The sequence below is a fragment of the Semicossyphus pulcher genome, unplaced genomic scaffold (genome assembly GCF_022749685.1).
Source record: "Semicossyphus pulcher isolate SPU_LCO1_2020_fin unplaced genomic scaffold, fSemPul1.0.p SCAF_28, whole genome shotgun sequence".
NCBI lineage: Eukaryota > Metazoa > Chordata > Actinopteri > Labriformes > Labridae > Semicossyphus > Semicossyphus pulcher.
This window is the reverse complement of record NW_027211702.1, coordinates 6,011,208-6,031,395: the sequence shown is the minus strand read 5'-3', so window position 1 is coordinate 6,031,395 and position 20,188 is coordinate 6,011,208. Positions and strand designations below refer to the sequence as shown.

Below are 20,188 nucleotides of genomic sequence, written 5' to 3'. Positions count from 1 at the left end.
AAAGAATTGATAAAACATCTGCAGTTCTATTGTCACGTGGGGAGTTTTTGTCTCCGAAGTCCGAACACAGAGAAACATTTGGAGTTCTGTCGATGCGGAAAAACGCCTGAAAGCCAATAGACATATCTGGAGTGCTGAAAAAATATCTATCTATAATATAAGGTTTGTAGTTGAGGAGACATATTGAGACGCACTTGGAGTAAATATATAAACTTGTCGGCCCGTCTGTACGGATATGTAAAACATCAAGAAATATCTAAAGACATCAGGGGCCTAAACTAGTAAGCGTTTTCAACGTACCCAGGGTCTCCTCACCTGGCTTTACTTAACCTGACAGAGGAGATCACGCTGAGCGACTTATCAACTCAATAAGTCCACTCAGGGCTTCTATGAGCGTGCTTACATTAAGGGGCCGTTGTTTGACTGATCTAAACATGGACACGTCTGCCGTCAAAATCCACTCAGCTGCAGCTGCTGGAAGCAGGAAGGACAAATAGCAAAAAATGCAGACTGTGTAAATGCATAAAATATAATAAATAACTTGTGTGATTAATACGTTGCACAGATGTATTTTTGTTGCCTTAACGACAGACTTATTCTCTCAGGCCAGCCGTATCAAACTATGGAGCAAATAAACATGAACATAACAGCACAATTTAAAGCAGTACGGAGGCTTACTTTCATATCTTATGAGTACAGAAGTGTTTCATCAGTCGCTGCTGTAGATGCATCAGTACAGCTCGATACTGGAGTGCTGTGGACGCGCATGGACACATCATGGATCTGTATATAACTTTTGTTTTATTGCAAACAGCATTTCTCACTGCTGCCAAATCAAATATTCTCACTGAGGTCTTTTATTTGCAGAAAGTGACGACAGGTTAAGAAAACCAAATGATGTTTTTAATGCAAAAATATTTAGAATGATTACCAAGGACACAGACAGAGCCCATCTTCAAGAGGAGCTCTGGTGTGAACAGTGGCTACACATCGGGAAATCAAATGATGCCACTGTGAAGTATAAGGTGGGCGATCTGGTGGTCCAGCCACTGGAAGAGGAAAAGGATGTGTGTGTAGTGGTCGACAGTTCACTCGAATTCCAAACTCTATGCTGGCAATCACCAGGAGGACTTTTCATAACTTGTGCAAAGAGATATTTTTGCCACTGTGTAAATCCTCGGTGAGATCTCATCTTTTATTTCCAAGTTCTGTCTGGTGTCCTTGTAAATGAAAAGATATTGGAAAAATCAAGTTCAAGTTCAGAGAAGAGCTACGGAACTAATTCCAGGTCTAAATGGGATCTCATACGAGGAGAGGTTCAGAAAAGTACCAACTCAAGTGTACAGGAGACACAGAGGAGGCAGGATTGAGGTGTATAAAACTGCCACATGATGGTACGGCTGAGCCAACCATCTGTTTTTGGAATAATTCTCCTACAGCTGGACACCAGTCAATCACAGGGCTGACACACACAGACAGACAACCAACCTTTCACACTCACATTCACACCTACGGGCACTTTAGAGTCACCAACGAACATAACGAGCATGTCTTTGTGGGAGGAAGCCAGAGACCCCGGAGAGAACCCACGTAGAGTACATGTAGACTCCACACACCGGGGTTTGAACCAGTGACCTTCTAGCTGCCAGGCAGCAGCGCTAACCTTTGCACCACCGTGCAGCCCTCCTCCTCAAGTGTTCCTCTGAAAAGAAATACGTGTTCACACGCCGTGCCATAAAAACGTGGGACGAGCGTCCAGAGAACGTAGCGCAGCTCCTTTAGTTAACTCTTTTAAAAATAGATTGGATGAATCCTGGTCAGTGAAGGATACTTTGTGTAGCTTTAATGCTGAAATGTTTGTGAGACTGTCTGGATTTTAAAAAAAGTATGTTGTTTTATCGGAGAGTCTGGTGTGGAGGGTTTGTGTCCTGTACCAGAAAACATTTCAATAAATGTTTTTAACTCAGGAAGAGTTCACAGGTCAGTGTTCTCAGCGTTCCTGCATCTCTGCATGCTCTCCTCCAGTCTGTCACAGAGCTGCTGGCTGACGTTTAGGTCGCTCTTGGAGCAGCTCGTCTTTGTGCGATGGCTTCCTCTCGATCACATTCAGGAGGTTTTAATGGGGTGCACATCTGGATTGGGCGGGCCATGACATGTAGAGAGAGATGCTGAGTTAAGGAACATTTGGAGTGCGCTCTTAATCGTTTCCGGAGCTGTAATGTAACAACATCTGGAGGTCGAGATAGATTTGAAGAAATATATTATGACATTTGGATCTCGATAAAGTTCAGTTCACAAAAAAGGATTTTGTGTGTAGTTCTGCACACATACATATCTGCCGCTTTGTATCGATATGATAAAACATTTGGAGGTTTCTAGACGTGTGTAGAGATCTGAAGAAGTACTCAAACGAACCAGGATCTCTAAAAAGGTTTGTAGACACATCTGAGCTTCTGTAGAGATATGTAAAACATCTGGAGATCTGTACGGACGTGTAAAGAATCTGGAGTTCTGAAAACATGTCTGGAATTCTGAAGAAATATGTGTAAACATCTGGAAGTCGATTTGGAGTTCTGCAGACAAATCTGCGGTTCTGTATATGATTAAAAATCTGTGGTTTTATAGACACATCTGGAGTTTTAGGGGAAGCCTGAACACATCTGGAGTTGTATAAAGATTTGTAGACACATCTTGAGTTCTAAAGACACAACAAAGCACATCTGGAGTTTGTATAGAAATGTACAACGATAGTCTGACATGGAGCTTCAGTCTGACAGTCAGGAGTTGATAAGCTGAGACCCTGAGGGCTGAAACAGAAACTAAAGCCATTACTATTCTGACAAGGTCATCAACTGTGACACACACACACATTATAGATACACATCCTCACACACACACACACACACACACACACACACTCTCTCTTTTTGTCCTGTCATGCTGGTACGAGCTGAATTCTCTGTCACTTTACGGCGGCAGGCTGCTGGAGAGTTTTTTTTCTTTTTTACGAGAGCTTTAAAAAACGCCTCGTTAACGGTCGGATCCTCGTTAATATACTGCCTCGTCCTCGCCTCGCCGCCCGCGCAGCGCACACACAGAACTGATCCAAAACCAGCCGCCACGCCGTCATTTAATCAACGAGCAGAGGACCGCAGAGAGGAGGAGAGGGGGGAGAGGAGGGAGAGGGAGGAGGGAGAGGGGGGGAGGGATAACAGCACTATAAAAGGATGGAGAGGAGAGGAAGGGAGGCAAGGAAGGGAGAAGCGAAGGATGGAAAGGGTAATGGAATGAGGATTGAAGGAAATAAAGGCGAGAAGAAGGGATGGCGGGTTAGAGGATGAAAGGAGGAAGGGAAAAGGGAGGGCAGAAAATTGTGAAAAGACAGACAGAAAAGTGAGCAGATGGAGGAGGGATGTAAGGAAATAAAGGAGTGCAGTAGAGGAAGAGGAGGAGGAGGAGGCGTGTCCTCCGTCCTCATCAGTATTCTGTCCTGACTGGAGCTTTATTGTGATGCTGGACGACCAGTTTAACCACGACACCGCCTGCCGCAGCTCGCCCTGCAGCTCCAAACACCTCTTTCATCAATCCCTCTCTCTCTCTCTCTCTCCCTCTCTCTCTCTCTCTCTCTCTCTCCCTCTCTCATCAGTCTCTCTGTCTACGTCGTCCCCTGCAGCTGTACATCTCTCTTGAACAGCAGCACATTAGATGTCAGTGTTGATTCTCTCAGGTGTCTCGTTTAAACTGCAGACACAACAGGACGAGCGGGACGGATGCTGCCTTCACAGCAACACGTACTGCGAGTCTAGACCGTGATGTGTTCGATGTTCAGGTGGTTTCGACTCCACATCAGGGTGTTTAAAGAGACAAAACACTGCAGCTCACTTTCCAATCAAATCAAACGACTCCTTATTTCAGGTTTATCACAACTGGTCTCATTTTCATCGTTCTTTCCATCGTGTACGTGATGAGGAGTACAGCTCTTTAAAGGGAACCAGGTCTGATGGCTCGATTGCTGAATGACTCGTCATTCCATATTTAGAGGGCGGGGCCTAACGCTACGCCATTTTGGTTTGGTTATCTTTTTTCAAACAGATCTTTGTCTTGTGATTTGCTTGGATACCAAATGGGAGTTAATTTGTTTCCTTCCAGTGTTTATGGCTGTTTGCAAACCAGCTCAGAGGTGCATCACTGCCACCAGTTGGACTGGAGTGGAAGTCTTTGTTTTGGGCCCAAGTGAACTTCTATTGTACTTCCTGTTGGGGGGCTTTCATAATGGCAGTGGGTTGGCTTGAGTCTACATAGGGCCCGTGGTTTTAGCATTTCCATGATGGTGTTGTCACCCCCAAACCTGGAGGGCCAGGTGCTGCTTTTTGTCTGGCCCGACTTCCTCCTCCTTCACCACGTCTGATCTCTAATGGGACGTCACCAGCTGTTGACCTGGTGTTGTAGCTATTAGACACTATAAAAAGATGGCATCCACTTTCTTTATCCAGCCTGCTAAACACAGACGGGTTCATTGTCCAACAGCTGCCAATGAGCCCGACAGCAGACCTGTTTGAACACCTTCGATCATCTTTTGAATCTAGTCCAGGGAAATGAGTCCTCTATGAGGAATCCTAGGCCAGTGCTGGGCTGTCTCTTGGTGACCACATGTAACAAGAGTCTATACTGGCCAAAGTTCGAGTTTAACCCTAACCCTACCAACTGGGGGGTTCGCAGACCCCAGAGCTGTCTGTTTGTACTATCTTACAGCTGCTGGGAGCAAAAGCAGCCAATTCTGTCTCATTTTATTATAGTTGAAACTATTTATTGGGTTCGTGTTTCGAATGGTCCACGGTGAAGAAAAACTATCAAGGGTCAATCTTGCAATGTTCTCTCGGTCATACTGAAAGAAATTGGCACAGATGATGCAGACAGAAATAAATCTGTTCTTCATTGTTTTCTCCGCATGGTGTTCTAGCAAAACAAATTGCAATGATGGTTGTTTCTTACAGTAGTTTGTTCTGGGTTGGTAGTCCTGGTATCTTCCACATGTAGAGAGGATGAGGTTTATAACCCATGTGGTTGCTGACAGACATCCAATACTTACCTGTGCTGTAGCCTGTTTTAGCCTGTCAACAGTCCAAATGTGTGGGTGGATTTCAGGGCTGAAATGTGGTGCTGGAAGACGCTGAGCGGTCTGCTCAACCGGAGATTTGGAAGTGATTTGTTCCAGCTACACTTTGAAAATCTCTGAGAGTACCTGTGTGTAAAGAGGCTGACATAAAAATAGATTTCAGCTACTAACAGTTGCAGAAGGACGTACAGAGACCTCTGCTCGTTTTCTAAAAAGAGAAAAGAACCAGACGACTCTGCAAGCAGAAAGACTTCTTTCAATGTCGCTGTCCTCGATTAGTGCACATGAAACTGGAGCAAAGTTTTTTCTACCTCTGTCATTTTTATGTAATCGTTTTTTTCCTTGTGTTCCTGTGTTGTGTGAAAAGTATTTTCCCCCATCAGAAAGTGTTTCCTGTATCGATGCCCTCCATGTTTGGGGTTCGGGTTGGCTCATGGTAAAGAGGAGTAGGTTAAGGTAACAGGAAACAAATGTAGACACAACACTGGGAGGGACAGTTGAGTGAGATTCAACTCCAATTTGTTTGGGAGGAAAGAAGGAGGTTAATGTATCATTCCTGGTTTAATTTAATTCCATGACTGTTTTGCACACACACAGCCTGCGCTGCACTCACTGATCCCCACCCACATGCACCTAAACACCTTGTGAAGAGCTGCACTCTCCCTAACGAGAACAGAAACAACCTTTCTAAGTTTGAATGTGATGTGTGTTTATATTTAAACCTGTCTCTGTCACTAACTGTGTTTCTGCTTCCAGTAGGTTTGACTATCAGTAGATCAAAGAGCGCAGGGCTGGAACCTGCAGAGAACTTTTATGTTTTATTCTCTCTGTTTGCTCCTTCCAGCTCTCCGTTAGCCCCTGTTAGCATCTCTTTCATGTTCTGCTGCCTTCAGGTGCTCCTTCCTGCTTCAGAAGTAATATAGCCTATCCTGTGATGTGTTCAGGTGCTGCATGCTAAAATCGTATACTTTTTTTTTCATTATTGTCACAGTTGTGCAGTCCAACATGCAGCTCATTCTGTAGACAAAATAAGGACGTTTTTGTGTTTAATTTTACTGTATAGTTTCCTAAAACGCGCTCACATCTCGGGGATTTCTGAAAGCACCTGAAGGCAGCTTCTGCTCGCTGATTGGCTGGAGACACAGATCCACACAGATGGGTTTTATTTGTACAAATATACAGAAGCCAACATTGTGTGAACTGATATGAAGCCTGGAGAACAACATCGTGCCAGATGGCAAGCTTGTATCTCCAATTCTCATGTGAATTTGATGTGAAACGCAACTTCACATGCGTTGAATTTATAGCGTAGCGGCTCATGATACATAATTAAAATCTGGAATATGAAACATGTAATCATTGTTCTTACATAAATGATGCATTATTCATGTGGTGTGGACTATTTTCATGGTTCATTAAAGCAAAAACATTTTAAGTTTTATGTTCATAGCTCGAGCCATCATTTCCTGCAGTTATAAAAACACTTTACCTACCAAAGTAAATTTGCTGAGATGTTGCATGCAATTACATCAATTGCATCAAATGGCATAACAAGCACAGTCAGACAACACTCAGTTCTGGCAATTGACGTCACAGCCTCGACCAGCTGCTGTGAGTGGCCTGCCACTCTCCATCCTGCTCTGCTGTGTTGCGTGTACAGATAACAATTAGTTATGAGAGAACCCGCAGACGTCTATTATTCAGATGTTTCTAAGATCATTAGGAGCTTTTCCTTTAAAAACCCGCCCCTCTGTGGATCTGAGGCACCACTTCCTGTTAAAAATGTCTTCTTACTCTTTGTCTTTTTTCTCTCCTCTTTTCTCTCCTGTTTTTCACTTCCTCATCCATCCATCCTTACCTCCTTACCTCCTTCCCTCTCGAACAAACATGGCCGCCTGCTGCATGTCACTTTCAAACCTGCATGTCATCTTATACTTTTGTGCTTTTGTTTGTTGTTGCACCTACGTGTATGTGATAATCGGAATGTGTGCCTGCATCACCCCTGACACCATTTATCAAACTTCATTATGACACATTTAAAATGACACGGAATGATTTCATTAATTGTCCCCAAACACCATGGTTACCATCAATGACCCCCCCTCAGACCCCATTGACCCATCTGAGGATGACCTCTTCCACCTCTTTGATAAATACCCCACTCCCATGCCAGACACCAGCACTCCCATGATCCCCCCGGTAGGAGTCCAAGCCGTGGCCCTGTCCTCAGACTCGGTCCGCGTTTCCTGGGCTGACAACTCCATGACCAAGAACCAGAAGGCGTCTGAGGTCCGGTACTACTCTGTCAAGTGGAAGACCAGCTACTCCACCAGTGGAAAGTACAAGGTAAACACAGTCAGTCCATGACACTAATGTGCAGATGCTCTACATCATACAGTCAAGTGGATAACTTCAGGACCAAGAACCAAACTTTGACTCTAAAACATGTGACTCCTGATACCACCTGAACCCGCTTTGACTTCTGGACTATCTGGACTTGGAATTGACCTGCCTTGAATGGGTACTCGATTTGGACCTTACCTTCCTTGACTGGGTACTTGTCTTGGGACACACCTGTCTTGGCTTGGCACTTAGAACTTTCCTCTCTTTACTTGGTTCTTAGCCCTTGCCCGTCAAATAATTACTTGTTTGGGATTTGAAACAACTTTTTAGACTTTCGAGTTGGCACGGGACTTACCTGACATATGTGGGAACTTCTTACTACTAGACTTTGAACTTACCTGCCTTTTCTTGGTCCTTAACTTACAACCTACCTGTCTTAACTAGGGACTAGTCTTAGCACTTACCCGCTTGTATAGGGTTTGAAAAACATCCTTTAAGACCTATGAGTTGGCTTGGGACTATGCTACCGTGCTATTGATTTAGAAATCACCTGTCTTGACTAAACACTTGACTTAGATCTGCTTTGACTTGATTCTTGGCTTGGAACTTACCTGCCTTGACTTTGTTCTTAACTTACAACCTACCTGTCTTAACTTGTGCTATGCCCAGCTCGCTGAAGAGCATGACAGAGAAGGGAGGTCCACACAGTAACAGCTTTAAATAAACAAATGGTTTATTAATGTTAAATCAACAAATGAAAACTAACGGTTAAGTCAGCTATTAGCTAAAACTTAATAAACGTAAGAAAGGAACCAAGGCTAACAAACACAATCAAGACCAACCAAAAAAACAAAGTGGGTGCCTAAAAGGCACTAGCCTTCCAGGAGGGAGCACGAGAGAGCCATCTTGGATTCCCCAAGATTTTATGGAACACAGCAGGTGAAAGCAATCCCTCAACGAGGTGGGAGGAGCCAGACAATCAGGGAGACTGCAAGGAGAAAGCATAGGCAAGAAAACAGACACAGACTGACCCAAGGCCTTCGGTCGTCACACTAGGGACACGTCTTAGCACTTGCCTTCCTTGACTTGGTAGTTGACTTGGTACTCGCCAGCCTTGACGTTATAGTGGGAACTTGGTTATGAGGACTTGCCTGTTACTTAATGACTTGTATAGGATTTGAAACACATCCTTGAAGACCTGTGAGATGGCTTGGGACCTACCTGACTTAAATGGAGACGACTTGCTACTAGAATTGGAACTTAACTATGTTAATGACTTAGAAATCACCTGTCTTGACTGAATACCTGACTTAGATCTGCTTTGACTTGATTCTTGGCTTGGAACTTACCTGCCTTGACTTTTTAGTGGATTGAGAACTTTTAAGACTTACCTGTTTTCATTTGGGACTTGACTTCAGACTTCATAATTTGGATAATGACTTGTTTATGAAACACATTAGCCTTGACTTTAATTAGGTCTTAACTTACCCATCCTAACCTGGACTTGTTCTTCTTGACTGTTGGACTTGAACTAAATGATCGCTTTAACCTGTTAATTGCATAAGTTGCTGCATACATGTTTTAATATTCCCCCCTCCACACTTTAAAGTTCCCTGTAATACTACCACACAGTTACCACAGCAACCGCACGACTTGCTCAGTGATTATTAGCTGAGAGGGATTTAAAGTCAGACTTGTCAACCTCGGGTGCTTCCTGAACTAAATTAAAGAAGGTGTCTCCTCCCTTACAGCGATGTAACAAGCAGCTCAACAGCCACAGAAAAAGGAGCTCAGCTTTTGTAAGCAATAACAATGAGAGAAGAAGGCCTTTTTGCTTTAAGAGATCTTTATTGATCAAAACATCAGCTTTGACAGTGCTGTAGAAAGTTCCTGAATAACCTGGAATCTTTTGGATAGTCTGAAAGCTAAATCAAATCCTTCAATGATCTTGTCATGTTCTCCTGTGCACCCTGTGAGATTTATTTTCTTCCAATCAAACTCTGAACTGCTGAGAAACTTTGACAATAATCTGAACTCAGCTTCAAAAACACTGGAAATAGTAAATCTATAAAAGGGCAGGCAGTCTGCTCACCTTGATACAGCTCAGCACAGCGAGGGGTAGACGAGGAGTGTTTCCTTCCTTTTTCTCCCGTCAGATTTAGTAAACAAGTCTTCTTGGAGCTACAAGGACAAACAGAGGTCTGGTCTTCAAATGGAAACACAAAACAAAGTTTACGAAGCTAAGGGGCCTGATCATTTTCCCAGATGTTTAGGTCTTGGATAGAAATGATCTTAACAGTAACAATTGTTTCTGCAACAGATAGAAAAAAGGAAGGCAACACACATTCACACTGAGGTGTTATTCATCTCATTATGTGTGAAGTTGGTCTTCTTAAAAGGAACAAATATCTTGTAAATATAGTAACAACTGCCGTCGCCTCTTCCTGCACTTTTATCTGTTTTATTCTACAAATGAGTGATAAAACGGTTTCTTGTTTCCAGTCTGCAGACACCACAGCGCTCAGCCACACCGTCACCGGCCTCAAACCAAACACCATGTACGAGTTTGCTGTCATGGTGACCAAAGGCCGCAAGTCCAGCACCTGGAGTATGACGGCGCACGCCACAACATATGAAGCAGGTAGGTGCAAAAGACACAACCTTACTTTACCCATCCATCCAACACATCCTCCCTAACCTTCAGCCAAACGTTGATGCTGTAACCCTTCGTCCTCAGGATGCACTTCCTCTTCGGGGGGCGTACCAGCAAAGATGTCAGGGTTTTGAGTACCATTGGGATTCTTCTCAGAATTGCATTCGATCTAGACAACCAGGCGATATTCAAGAACATTAGGCAAATTCTATCACTAGTGGAAAACCACAAGCGGTGTTTAAAAGGTCTGGAAAGGCTACAACAGTCAGTCGTGTAGGAGATGATTTATTGCAGCTGGTTATAAAGTTAGATTTGGCAGAAGATGTTCTGCTGTTTGATGAAGTTTTCAGAGACTCTGAGCAGCAAAGAGGGTTCTGCTATAGGAATATTTCAAACCCTAACGTTGTTTCTTCTTTCCTTCTCTAGCTCGAAGCCACCCGAGTTCGCTGCAACCGTAACTCAGATTTCACCCCAACCCATTCAATAAGTTTACCTCCAAAAACAAAAAAGCTTGTGATGTATTCAAATTTTAGCTCAAACTCAAGTCAGACTAATTCACACATAAAGCAAACGCTCGGGAGATTCCTCTGCTTCCTGCCCAGGCTACTTTAGTTCTGGGTTGGGAATGCTTTGAAGTCATGTTGTGAGCAGTACCCAAGTGAAATTGCAGCCGGAGATAAGGCAACGCTCCAATGTTCTGAATAAATCTGCTCCACTCTGCACTCACGCTCTGAGAAAGTATGGTATAGACACAAACATGAAACAACATTAAATCCACTGTACCAAAGTGTAGCTCATAAGAAAGAGAAACAACAGAACGAACGTATCAGCAGAATATAAATACGATTTATTTAGGGCGTGATTGCCAAACCTTACATCTGAATGAATCACCTGGAGATGACTAGTGGGCTAGATGAGCCTCTGATGGAGAAACCTGGATGAGCTAATGCGTGTTGTTTTTTGTGTCGGGCCCTAAGGTCAAGAATGAACTTTCAAGCTCATGATTGTTTTAACATTTAAATTCTTATAAACGGCTGTATAAATGGGTGATTCGTATAAACTGAATAGTTTGTTTGGGGAACCTTGGTTCAACAAAGCAATGCAGATGCCGAACATTTTCTTTATGCTCCCTGAGCAGCGATTACTTTAATAAGGGGTGTAACAATGCACCGGAGTCGTGTTTTGGTTCAGTGAGGATTAATGGAGAAACGAAACTCTCGCCTGCAACAACACAACTGTCTGCCACAATGAAACCCAACCGCAGACTGAAATCAAAATGTCAAGGTATCCCTTTCAGGATGTTTACAATCATGTTTGTCGGATTTGTCAACCAATTAAGCGTGAACGGCATTACCCCCACCGACTCCCCGAGGCCCACTGGAATACATTGACATTCAGAGGGAGCAGACGGGCTGAGCCCACTCAGTCCCTGCAGTGATCAACAAGCTCTGGACACACAAACACTGACCACAGCTTCACAACAAAGCACACAAGAAAATGCTTTTACTGGGGCTCATAATAAGTCTGCCTTACTGTTAGAAATATAACCCACTGAGTCTGAAAGACACCAGCTGAGGGTCATTATTTTATGTTTGTTTCTACATCCCACCAGAGGCAGTCGCTGAAATGGTGATTTCAGTCCATTAAACACTCAGAAAATCCCTGATATACTGGACAGATTGGCTTTAGATAAACTTTGAAATTCATGCCCCCCAGAAACTGAATCCTCATGAATTTGGTGATGCTCTGATCTGTGAGTGTGATATGCAAAACAGTGCTGCCAAAAACTGCAAACAAACAAAAGAAAATTCCTCATCACTCTCTCTTTCATCAATGGGCTTTTTTTCACAGCGGACATCCAACAGGAGGAAAAGCACAGGTGTTAATAACAACTTTAACAATGGTTCTGTTCTGTTCAGGTGTCTGGGAAAGCCGTGACAGGCAGGCAGCATGCACACAACCAGGACCATGTAATTGAAGCAGCTAAATGGAATACAGCCATCATTAATGCGACTGTGAACACCTGTGCTTTTCCGACTGTGATATGCTAAAAAGACTTCTGAGAAAAAGGTCTTTTGTACGCCTGTCATGGAATTATCATGTTCCACCTAAAAACCTTAAAACGTTTCAGCATCAAGCTTTCGTCAGGGAGACGAACCATCTGACTGGTTTGAGAGTGCTTTGGAGTTTCCTGTGATTACTTTAACTCGTTTGAATAAGCGAAATTCTATTGCTCTCATTTGATTTAGAAAGTATGTAAAACCTTGCTTTGATGTCTGTTAGCTTAATAGGTTAGCAACCTTATTGACTTTCTGAACACTACAAGGACAGCCAGGTCAGTATGGGTTCAATCTAAGGCCGTCTGAGAGTTTTTTGTGTTGCAAATCTAATTGAAACATAATTTAGTCTTTTGAAATGTTTCCCTTTCAGACTAACATCAAGTCCTCCAAATGTAACACCTTAACAGGTCGTTTTTAGCGAGAAAGACACCTGTGTTTTGAGATCTGATGCCCCTATGAGGAGGATATTGTCGTCAGTGCCTTCCAGAGCTCAAACTCATAAAGGTGTTTCTGTTTGGTAGGTTACACGATAGAAAGATCATGGTGGAGGGTAACCTAACACACAGCGCATTTGAATTTTCAATATGTGACATTTTCAGTGCAGCACTCATCAAAAGAGTGCAGATTTTAAATAATTAATTTGTGATAAAAAGGCCCCAGAACGCTTCCCTGAGGGACCCCGCAGGCTATGGGCTCAGAACAGGGAAGTATCCCATTAACACTGACCTTTTAAATATGCCTGTTGGAACATTTTGAGATATTTTCTTTTTTCCTTTCCTTTCTTCTAAGACTGGAAAATATACATTAATCAACATCAAACAGATGTGAGTACACCGGGGGGCAGAGAGGCTAGTAGATGTTTTTAGAGTAGTACAAATAATACAACAATTCTATCTCTTGTTACATTTAGATTTCATTGACGTGAAATGAATATAAAAGACAGAAAAATTGCATAGTGAGTGGATGAAGAGGATTACAGCAGTGTAGTCATTAGGTGGATGAGTTTGGCACCACTGTTGAAATTGCTGGTCCTCAATCAGCCATTTTCTTCTTCTTCTTCTTTTTTGATTGTAGTTCTGAGCTCCTCTGATGTGAGTCTTTGAAGGGAAAGATGGAGGGGGCGAATGTGGTTTTTCTGAGTGGATCTGTGCTGTCCCCCAAAGCTGCACCTCCAGTAGGTCTGTCGGTGGTGGATTTGAAGTTGATGCAACGCGACAGAGGGGGAGGAGCTTAAGCATGCATGATCTCGAAATAGGCTTATTTTGGTATCTGATGAGGTGTTCCTGCCTAATCCTTTCAAAGGCTGCTACAGTAAAACTAATGTCTCTTGATTTGAAGAGATAAATTAGGGACACCATATCGTTCCCAACATGCCCAGGTGCCCACCTCCAACCTTTCAAATCAATCACAGCACTTGAACAACCTGGTGCAGGTGTTCAGGGCTTTTAATTGGTGCTGAGAATAATCATTTGAGATTTAATGTCAGTTTTGGAGGAGGTAACATCTTCAGTAGCATTAATTATGAAGTGGAGATTATTGTAATTATTTTAGTTGTAAAAGCTGAAATTACTGCTTTCTGTCAGAGATATGTGCGCAGTGTATTTTCCTGAGGTCTTCTCTCCGTGTTTTTGACAAATTCAGGTTGTAACCGTCACTTACAGCCTCAGCCAGGACTTGTAATTTCCTCCAGCGCATCATGTCACATTTAACAAGCAGTTTCATTAGTCATGCTGGTATGCAAGCTTTGAGGCCTGTCCTGGTGTGAGACTTTAAAAAAAAAAACGTGTCTTTAATCACATCTATAACTCAGGAACACACGCAGACGCCTCACACTAACGTTCCAGTACGCTGCCACTTAGTTTCCATGGTGACAGCTGAGGAGAAAAAAGCCTCAGTCCTGGTCGGGAGGCCGACTGCTTGACATTTTCACAACAGGAGCGATACAACAGGGCAGTTAGGGAAAGTGGTTGAAATTACTTTCTGCACAATTTTCCAAAGTTCAATCCGAGCGGACCAGTGCAACGCACGAAAACTGAGGCGTATTTAGATTCCTGTCAGCTCAGGAATTCCAGGCAAAGAAGTACCGCACAGTGCAAGTTCACTTTCTATTTTTAGCACCAGCAAAGACATGAAGGCTTCAGTGCCAAGATAGAGAACTCTGTGGAAAGAATGAACCCAGAGTCTGGGAGGAAAGAGACACTCAAGACTGACGGAGAAAGAACATTGTGCACTCTCCAAACAGCACTCACCTGGGGAGGTTACTGTATGAGAAACAATGCATGCTATTCATAGGATGCTAACAGCCCGAGAGCTCAATTATACCTCAGATTCACTGCATAATAAAACAAGAGAGATTCCTTATCAATGTCACAGACTCCACTGACACACAAGAGGCTGTTCTCATTCACCGGAGTAATGCACCAATTTAGACCCACCTGGCCGTCCATCGTGTTGGAAGTGACTGATGTGACTTAGTAGGAAGGCTGATAAAGTGTATGAGGATACATTGTTGGACATGCTGGGGACGTTTAGCCGTGCTAGCAGCGCAGAGATGTGGGTGTTGTCCAAACTAAAGTAACTTACCAACTATGGGATGGATTTGTTAAATTGCTTCTTACTTCATGGACAGAGATGATTTTGTTATTAATCTGTTTATGTAACAAAACGTAACCCAGCTGCAACCGTTTCTTCATATGGAATTATTGTTGCATGAAAAAATAATATATTGTGTGAAATGTTTCTCAACCTTTATTTTGAAAGTCTTACTCGGGATTGTTTATTAATTATCACAAAGTTCAGAGGAACCTGCATCGTCATATCGATCAGACATAACATTATGACCACACACAGGTAAAGTGAATAGCATTGATAATCTCGTTGCAATGGCACCTGTCAGTGGGTGGGACATGTTAGGAAGTTACCTTATTGTCCTCGAAGTTGATGTGTTGGAAACCGGAAAAAAGCATAAGCGTAAGGATGTGAGTGACCCCGCACTGGAAAACCTTTTCTTTTACATTGTGTGGATGATCAGGTACGTGTGCGTCTCTTACCTGGGGAAGACATGGCACCAGGATGCATTATGGGAAGAAGGCGAGCCGGCGGAGGCAGTGTGATGCTTTGGGCAATGTTCTGCTGGGGAACCTTGGGTCCTGCTGTTCATGTGGATGTTACTTTGACACGTAACACCTACCTAAGCTACAAGTCCACCCCTCCATGGAGACAGTATTCCCTGATGGCAGTGGCCTCTCTCAGCAGGATAATGCGCCCTGCCACACTGCAGACATGGTTCAGGAATGGTTTGAGGAACACGACGAGTTCAAGGTGACTTGGCCTCCAAATTCCCCAGATCTCAATCCAATGGAGCATCCGTGGGATGTGCTGGACAAACAATTCCGATCCATGGAGGCCCCACCTCGCAACTTACAGGACTTAAAGGATCTGCTGCTCACGTCTTGGTGTCTGATACCTCAGCATACCTTCCGAGGTCTGGTGGAGTCCATGCCTCGACGGGTCAGGGCTGTTTTGGCGGCAAAAGGGGAGCTACACTATATTAGTCACAATGTTATGGCTGATCGATGTATTGTGAGGTTTGTGGTGATGAAGTCAGCTGAAGTGTTCATTTGCAAAACATTTAAAACAACTCAACTCATCTTTACCACATTTCAGCAACTCGACACGACCTCCTGCACCCTGTAACTTTCACTTAAAGATGAATGAAGCTAATCACACCATCGTCTCGTCCTCCTCGTGCTGACACTGATTTTTCCCATCCTCTTCTTCCTGTCTATAATTTACAGCTCCCAGCTCTGCCCCTAAAGATCTGACAGTGATCAGTCGCGAGGGACGACCCCGCGCTATTTTAATCAGCTGGCAACCTCCAATGGAGGCTAACGGACGGATCACAGGTGAGCGTTCACACAAACACACCAGTCCTCCCCACACGCATCCCTCTCTGCTCATCAACTCACCGCTGAGTTAAAGTTCACAGAAATAATTCCACAGAGATTTTAGTTAATTTGATTAACTGGCTGATTTTCTTAATCACAAGTTTAATCTTTTAAATGCTTAAAAAAGCAACAAAAAATTATTTCTTACAGTGTCAACACAAACTCAACAACAGAACAAGAATTCAGTTGTTGCTCTGTGTCTCCAAACACTCACACACACACACACACACACACGCACGCACACACACACACACACGTACACACTCTTTCTTCCGTTGTTCTCTCTCTCTTCCTCTGGGCGATCGACCCGGCTGTAAACCCGTCTGTTTTAACGAGCTCTGCTGCTCCTTCAGCGTCCTGGAGGACGAATCAAACGCTCCCTGCAGGGCCAACAGCACCACACAGCACCACACAGCACAACACACACACACACACAGATATTTTTAGATCGTACACTTTCAGGTCTTATATTACAGTATTTAAGCTCTTGTATAATAATGGAAATATGAGGTTGGAATTCAACGTTTTAAATCAATCTGCATATCTGGAGTAAATGTAAATGTGTTTCCCTTAAGTGCAAAATGCTAATGCTAACTGTTACTTCTGTCTAAAGATTAGCACTGTACTCTGGCTTAAATATGATATGATATTCATATTATTACTTCCTTTGGACAGGCTACATCCTGTACTACACACTGGATAAGAACATGCCAATCGACGACTGGGTGATGGAGGCGATCAGCGGCGACCGGCTGACCCACCAGGTCGTGGATCTGAACCTGGACACGGTTTATTACTTCAGGATTCAGGCCAAGAACGCCAAAGGACTCGGCCCGCTGTCTGATTCCGTCCACTTCAAGACCGCCAAAGGTGAGTGTGTGTGTGTGTGTGTGTATGTGTGTGTGTGTGTGTGTGTGTGTGTGTGTGTGTGTGTGTGTGCGCGTGTGTGTGTGTGTGTGTGTGTGTGTGTGAGTGTGTGTGTGTGTGTGTGTGTGTGTGTGAGACTGAAGATCAAGACCTCCGTAGATGTATTCCTTTGCTTTATATTTTATAAGTGTGCTGACTCTCTGTTGCTCTTTCAGTGGAACATCCAGACAAGATGGCCAACGATCAAGGTAAGCTTCTTTTACCTTTTACTGGCGTGTGTGATCCTTCTTCATGTCATCTTCTCATCTCAGTTATGTTAAAATAATCTCATCTTCAAATCATGTTCCCTCCTCCTGATGAATTTCTCGAAGCCTTTAACACATCAGTGTTTTTTTGTCGCTCTCTTTGGGAAACATTTAGGTGAAATGTGTTCCTGAAGGAAATATAAACTAGGCCAACGTTAGCGCTCCTTAGAGACGTGAGATTCTCGGTTTGTTCAGTTTTCAGTTTTTATTTAATACTTCAAAAACCATCACAGATATCGTAATGAAAAGCAGGAATAGAATAACGTGCATTTGACGAGCGCTACTCAGTTATAAGCCAATGTTGTGCAGAGGTAGAATAAACAGTCCCTCTGTGACACTAATGTTTATTAAGTGATGGAAGCCTGAACGGCCCCATTGTCTCATTTAATCTGATTGATCAAAGCCTGTCAGCTGGAGACACGATGGCGTATAAATAGTAGAGGAAAAAAAGGAGGTAGGAAGTACGTAAAGAGGAAAGGTAAGGATGGAGGGATGACAGAGTGAGGAGTCTGCTGTGATTGGCTGAAACATCCGTCTTGAGAAATCAATTAACCGTCGAGAGAGACGAATGTAAAAACAGAAGAAGTTACTTCATTTTCTTCTTAATTGAATTATTTTTCACTTCAGTCAAACAACCCGGCTCATCGGGCTGCAGGAGAGGCGTTTGTTAATTGCCTGACAAAAATAATGTTTCTGCCGTGAGAGAGAAATGAAAAGAGAGTGAGCAAGAGAGGAGGAGGAGACGTTATTGATACAGACACATGGAAACGGCTGTTTACAATATTTAACTCAGACATAATTAACGCTCTGTTCTGTGATTCAGCTGCAAACAGACAGCATGATGCTGATGAACGCTCAGAGCTTTTTCAATCTGCTTCACTGAGCTTTGAAATCTCAGAATCTCACAGGACCCGACAGACAATCTTGTAGTTGAAATGTTTAATTCCCTAAATGTGTTGGTATCGTTCCGAAACAGTTTCTGACACTTACTATTACCATTTATCACAAGGCTGTGTTAAATACTCGATTCTGATTGGTTAATTACGGCATTCTGGGGTCTGTTATTTCTCCATAGCAGACCGTTGCTATGAAGGATAGACCATTGCTAGGGATGCGGCTCTAGTCACACAATCCGGAGAACTGTAATCATATCAATCCACCAAAAGAATTACGGTACATTTAACTTCGGTCTGTTTACAGAAGAAGTCGAAAACAGCAGAGAGAAAACAACAAAGGTTAAAAAAACTAAAGGCTAGGACAGAGAGATAGACGGCACATGAAGACGGGGTCCTGCTCACCCTGTCGGGGTTCCCTTCCACTATAACAACCTGCTCACTGTACATTATACTTTTCTTAATGTTGCATCATACGATGCCCACCAGCAAACGGCTTCTGTGCATGCTGGACTTCAACCAACAGCATGACTTAATCAGTAAACAACATTGAAAGTGGTGTTTTTGCACAATGTAACGAGCAGTAACTTACAAAGACAGGAGTAGACCCACACACAGGTGCTCCTGATGTGATGACGTTGCAGCATGAATGGGTGTTCTTTTGGCATCCCTCCAATCTGTTTATTCTAATTAAATCAGCACAGCACATTGTTTTTGTTGTGGGTTCAAACTGTTGTAAGCTAAGTTTTGTTTCACTCGTTAGACACATTGAGGCAGATGGACAGGTTAGGCAAAGTTAATAAGACACATTTGTCTGACGAGGCAATGAAACTTAGCGAGCTGTGTGCGACTCTGGACGATCCTTTGAACGCTGACATGGCAGCGGTTGGATTTCCTACGTATCTGTACGTGTGAGTATTTACTGGATGTCCTAAAGAGCAGCTCCAGTCATGGTTTAAGACGTATAAAATGCTCTGCTTGAAATAATAAATTGTGTCTCATATGTTTTTTTCTGCAAAATACGTTTAATTACCTTGTAAAAATCCTCCCACGACATCTCCTCCTTCTCCCTTATTAAAAATTCCCCAGTCTGCATAATCCCCGCCCACTATGCACGTTTCCAACCGCCCCCTCCGTCACGAAAACAAAACACGTCTCTAGTAATCAGTTGTAGCAGTGTTAGTCATCAGTAGTGAGTTTGCAAAAATGACGATGACGGTTACAGCTGGCTCGCACATCGCCGAAGTGGTTGCCATAGGTTACACATAATGATATGCATTGCGTCACCCCGTCCATTAACGGGATTGGCTCCTCAGGTTTGTGACGTCTCAAACCTGCCGATCTGATCACGTGTTGTTCAGCCTGTCCTTGGTACACTGCAGTTTAACAGCAGACAGACCCAGCCATGGAGGTAAAAAAAAGAATCTCCTGTGCCCACAAAAAATCGCGAATGAAGGAAAAAGCCGGTGTTGAGCTAGTCTTTGGTTTGTCCTTAGTTGGCTACTGTAGGTCACCAAATCTGACAAACCGGACCTTTAAAACCACAAATGTCAGCCTCATGGTTGTTCCAGAGGTAAAGGCAGGCGTGAAGATACATTTTGTTGGGGCCGTGAACGTCTGCACAAGATGTTGTACCAAATGATCTTTCAATTGTTGAGACATTTCAGTCATTTAGACCGAAGTGGAGAGATTACGCTGCCAACGACCGTCTCCGTGAGCCGAGCTGCTCGCTGGCTGTTTAAGCCGTGTGTAATGAGCTGTTCTGGTCCGCTGTTGTTTGAGCAGACGTCCACATTGCTGAATGTGAGACATATTCCTTGCAGTATGTCGGTGTAATATACAAATTGTATTTGGCACTCAGACCCTTTATTCCTCTCCTTTCTACAAATGCATTCTGGGAATTTTCAGTGCATGTAGACTTAAGTGCAGCGAAGCGTTTCAGGCGTTTGGACACTGAAGCAAAGAGACTCAGCCCTGGTGTCAGGGTGTTAAATGGTGTTGTTT

At 43.4% G+C, this 20,188-nt stretch overlaps 1 protein-coding gene across 1 annotated transcript in view; it reads left to right on the top strand.

Annotated features, from left to right (window-relative positions):
- Nucleotides 1–20,188, top strand: part of dcc (DCC netrin 1 receptor) — a 291,775-nt gene that overhangs the window by 215,939 nt on the left and 55,648 nt on the right. The window contains exons 17-21 of the mRNA XM_069677215.1: nt 7,224–7,462; nt 9,962–10,100; nt 15,970–16,077; nt 16,795–16,989; nt 17,202–17,234. Coding sequence (XP_069533316.1) covers nt 7,224–7,462; nt 9,962–10,100; nt 15,970–16,077; nt 16,795–16,989; nt 17,202–17,234 — 714 coding nt within the window. The remainder of the gene's footprint in view (nt 1–7,223; nt 7,463–9,961; nt 10,101–15,969; nt 16,078–16,794; nt 16,990–17,201; nt 17,235–20,188) is intronic.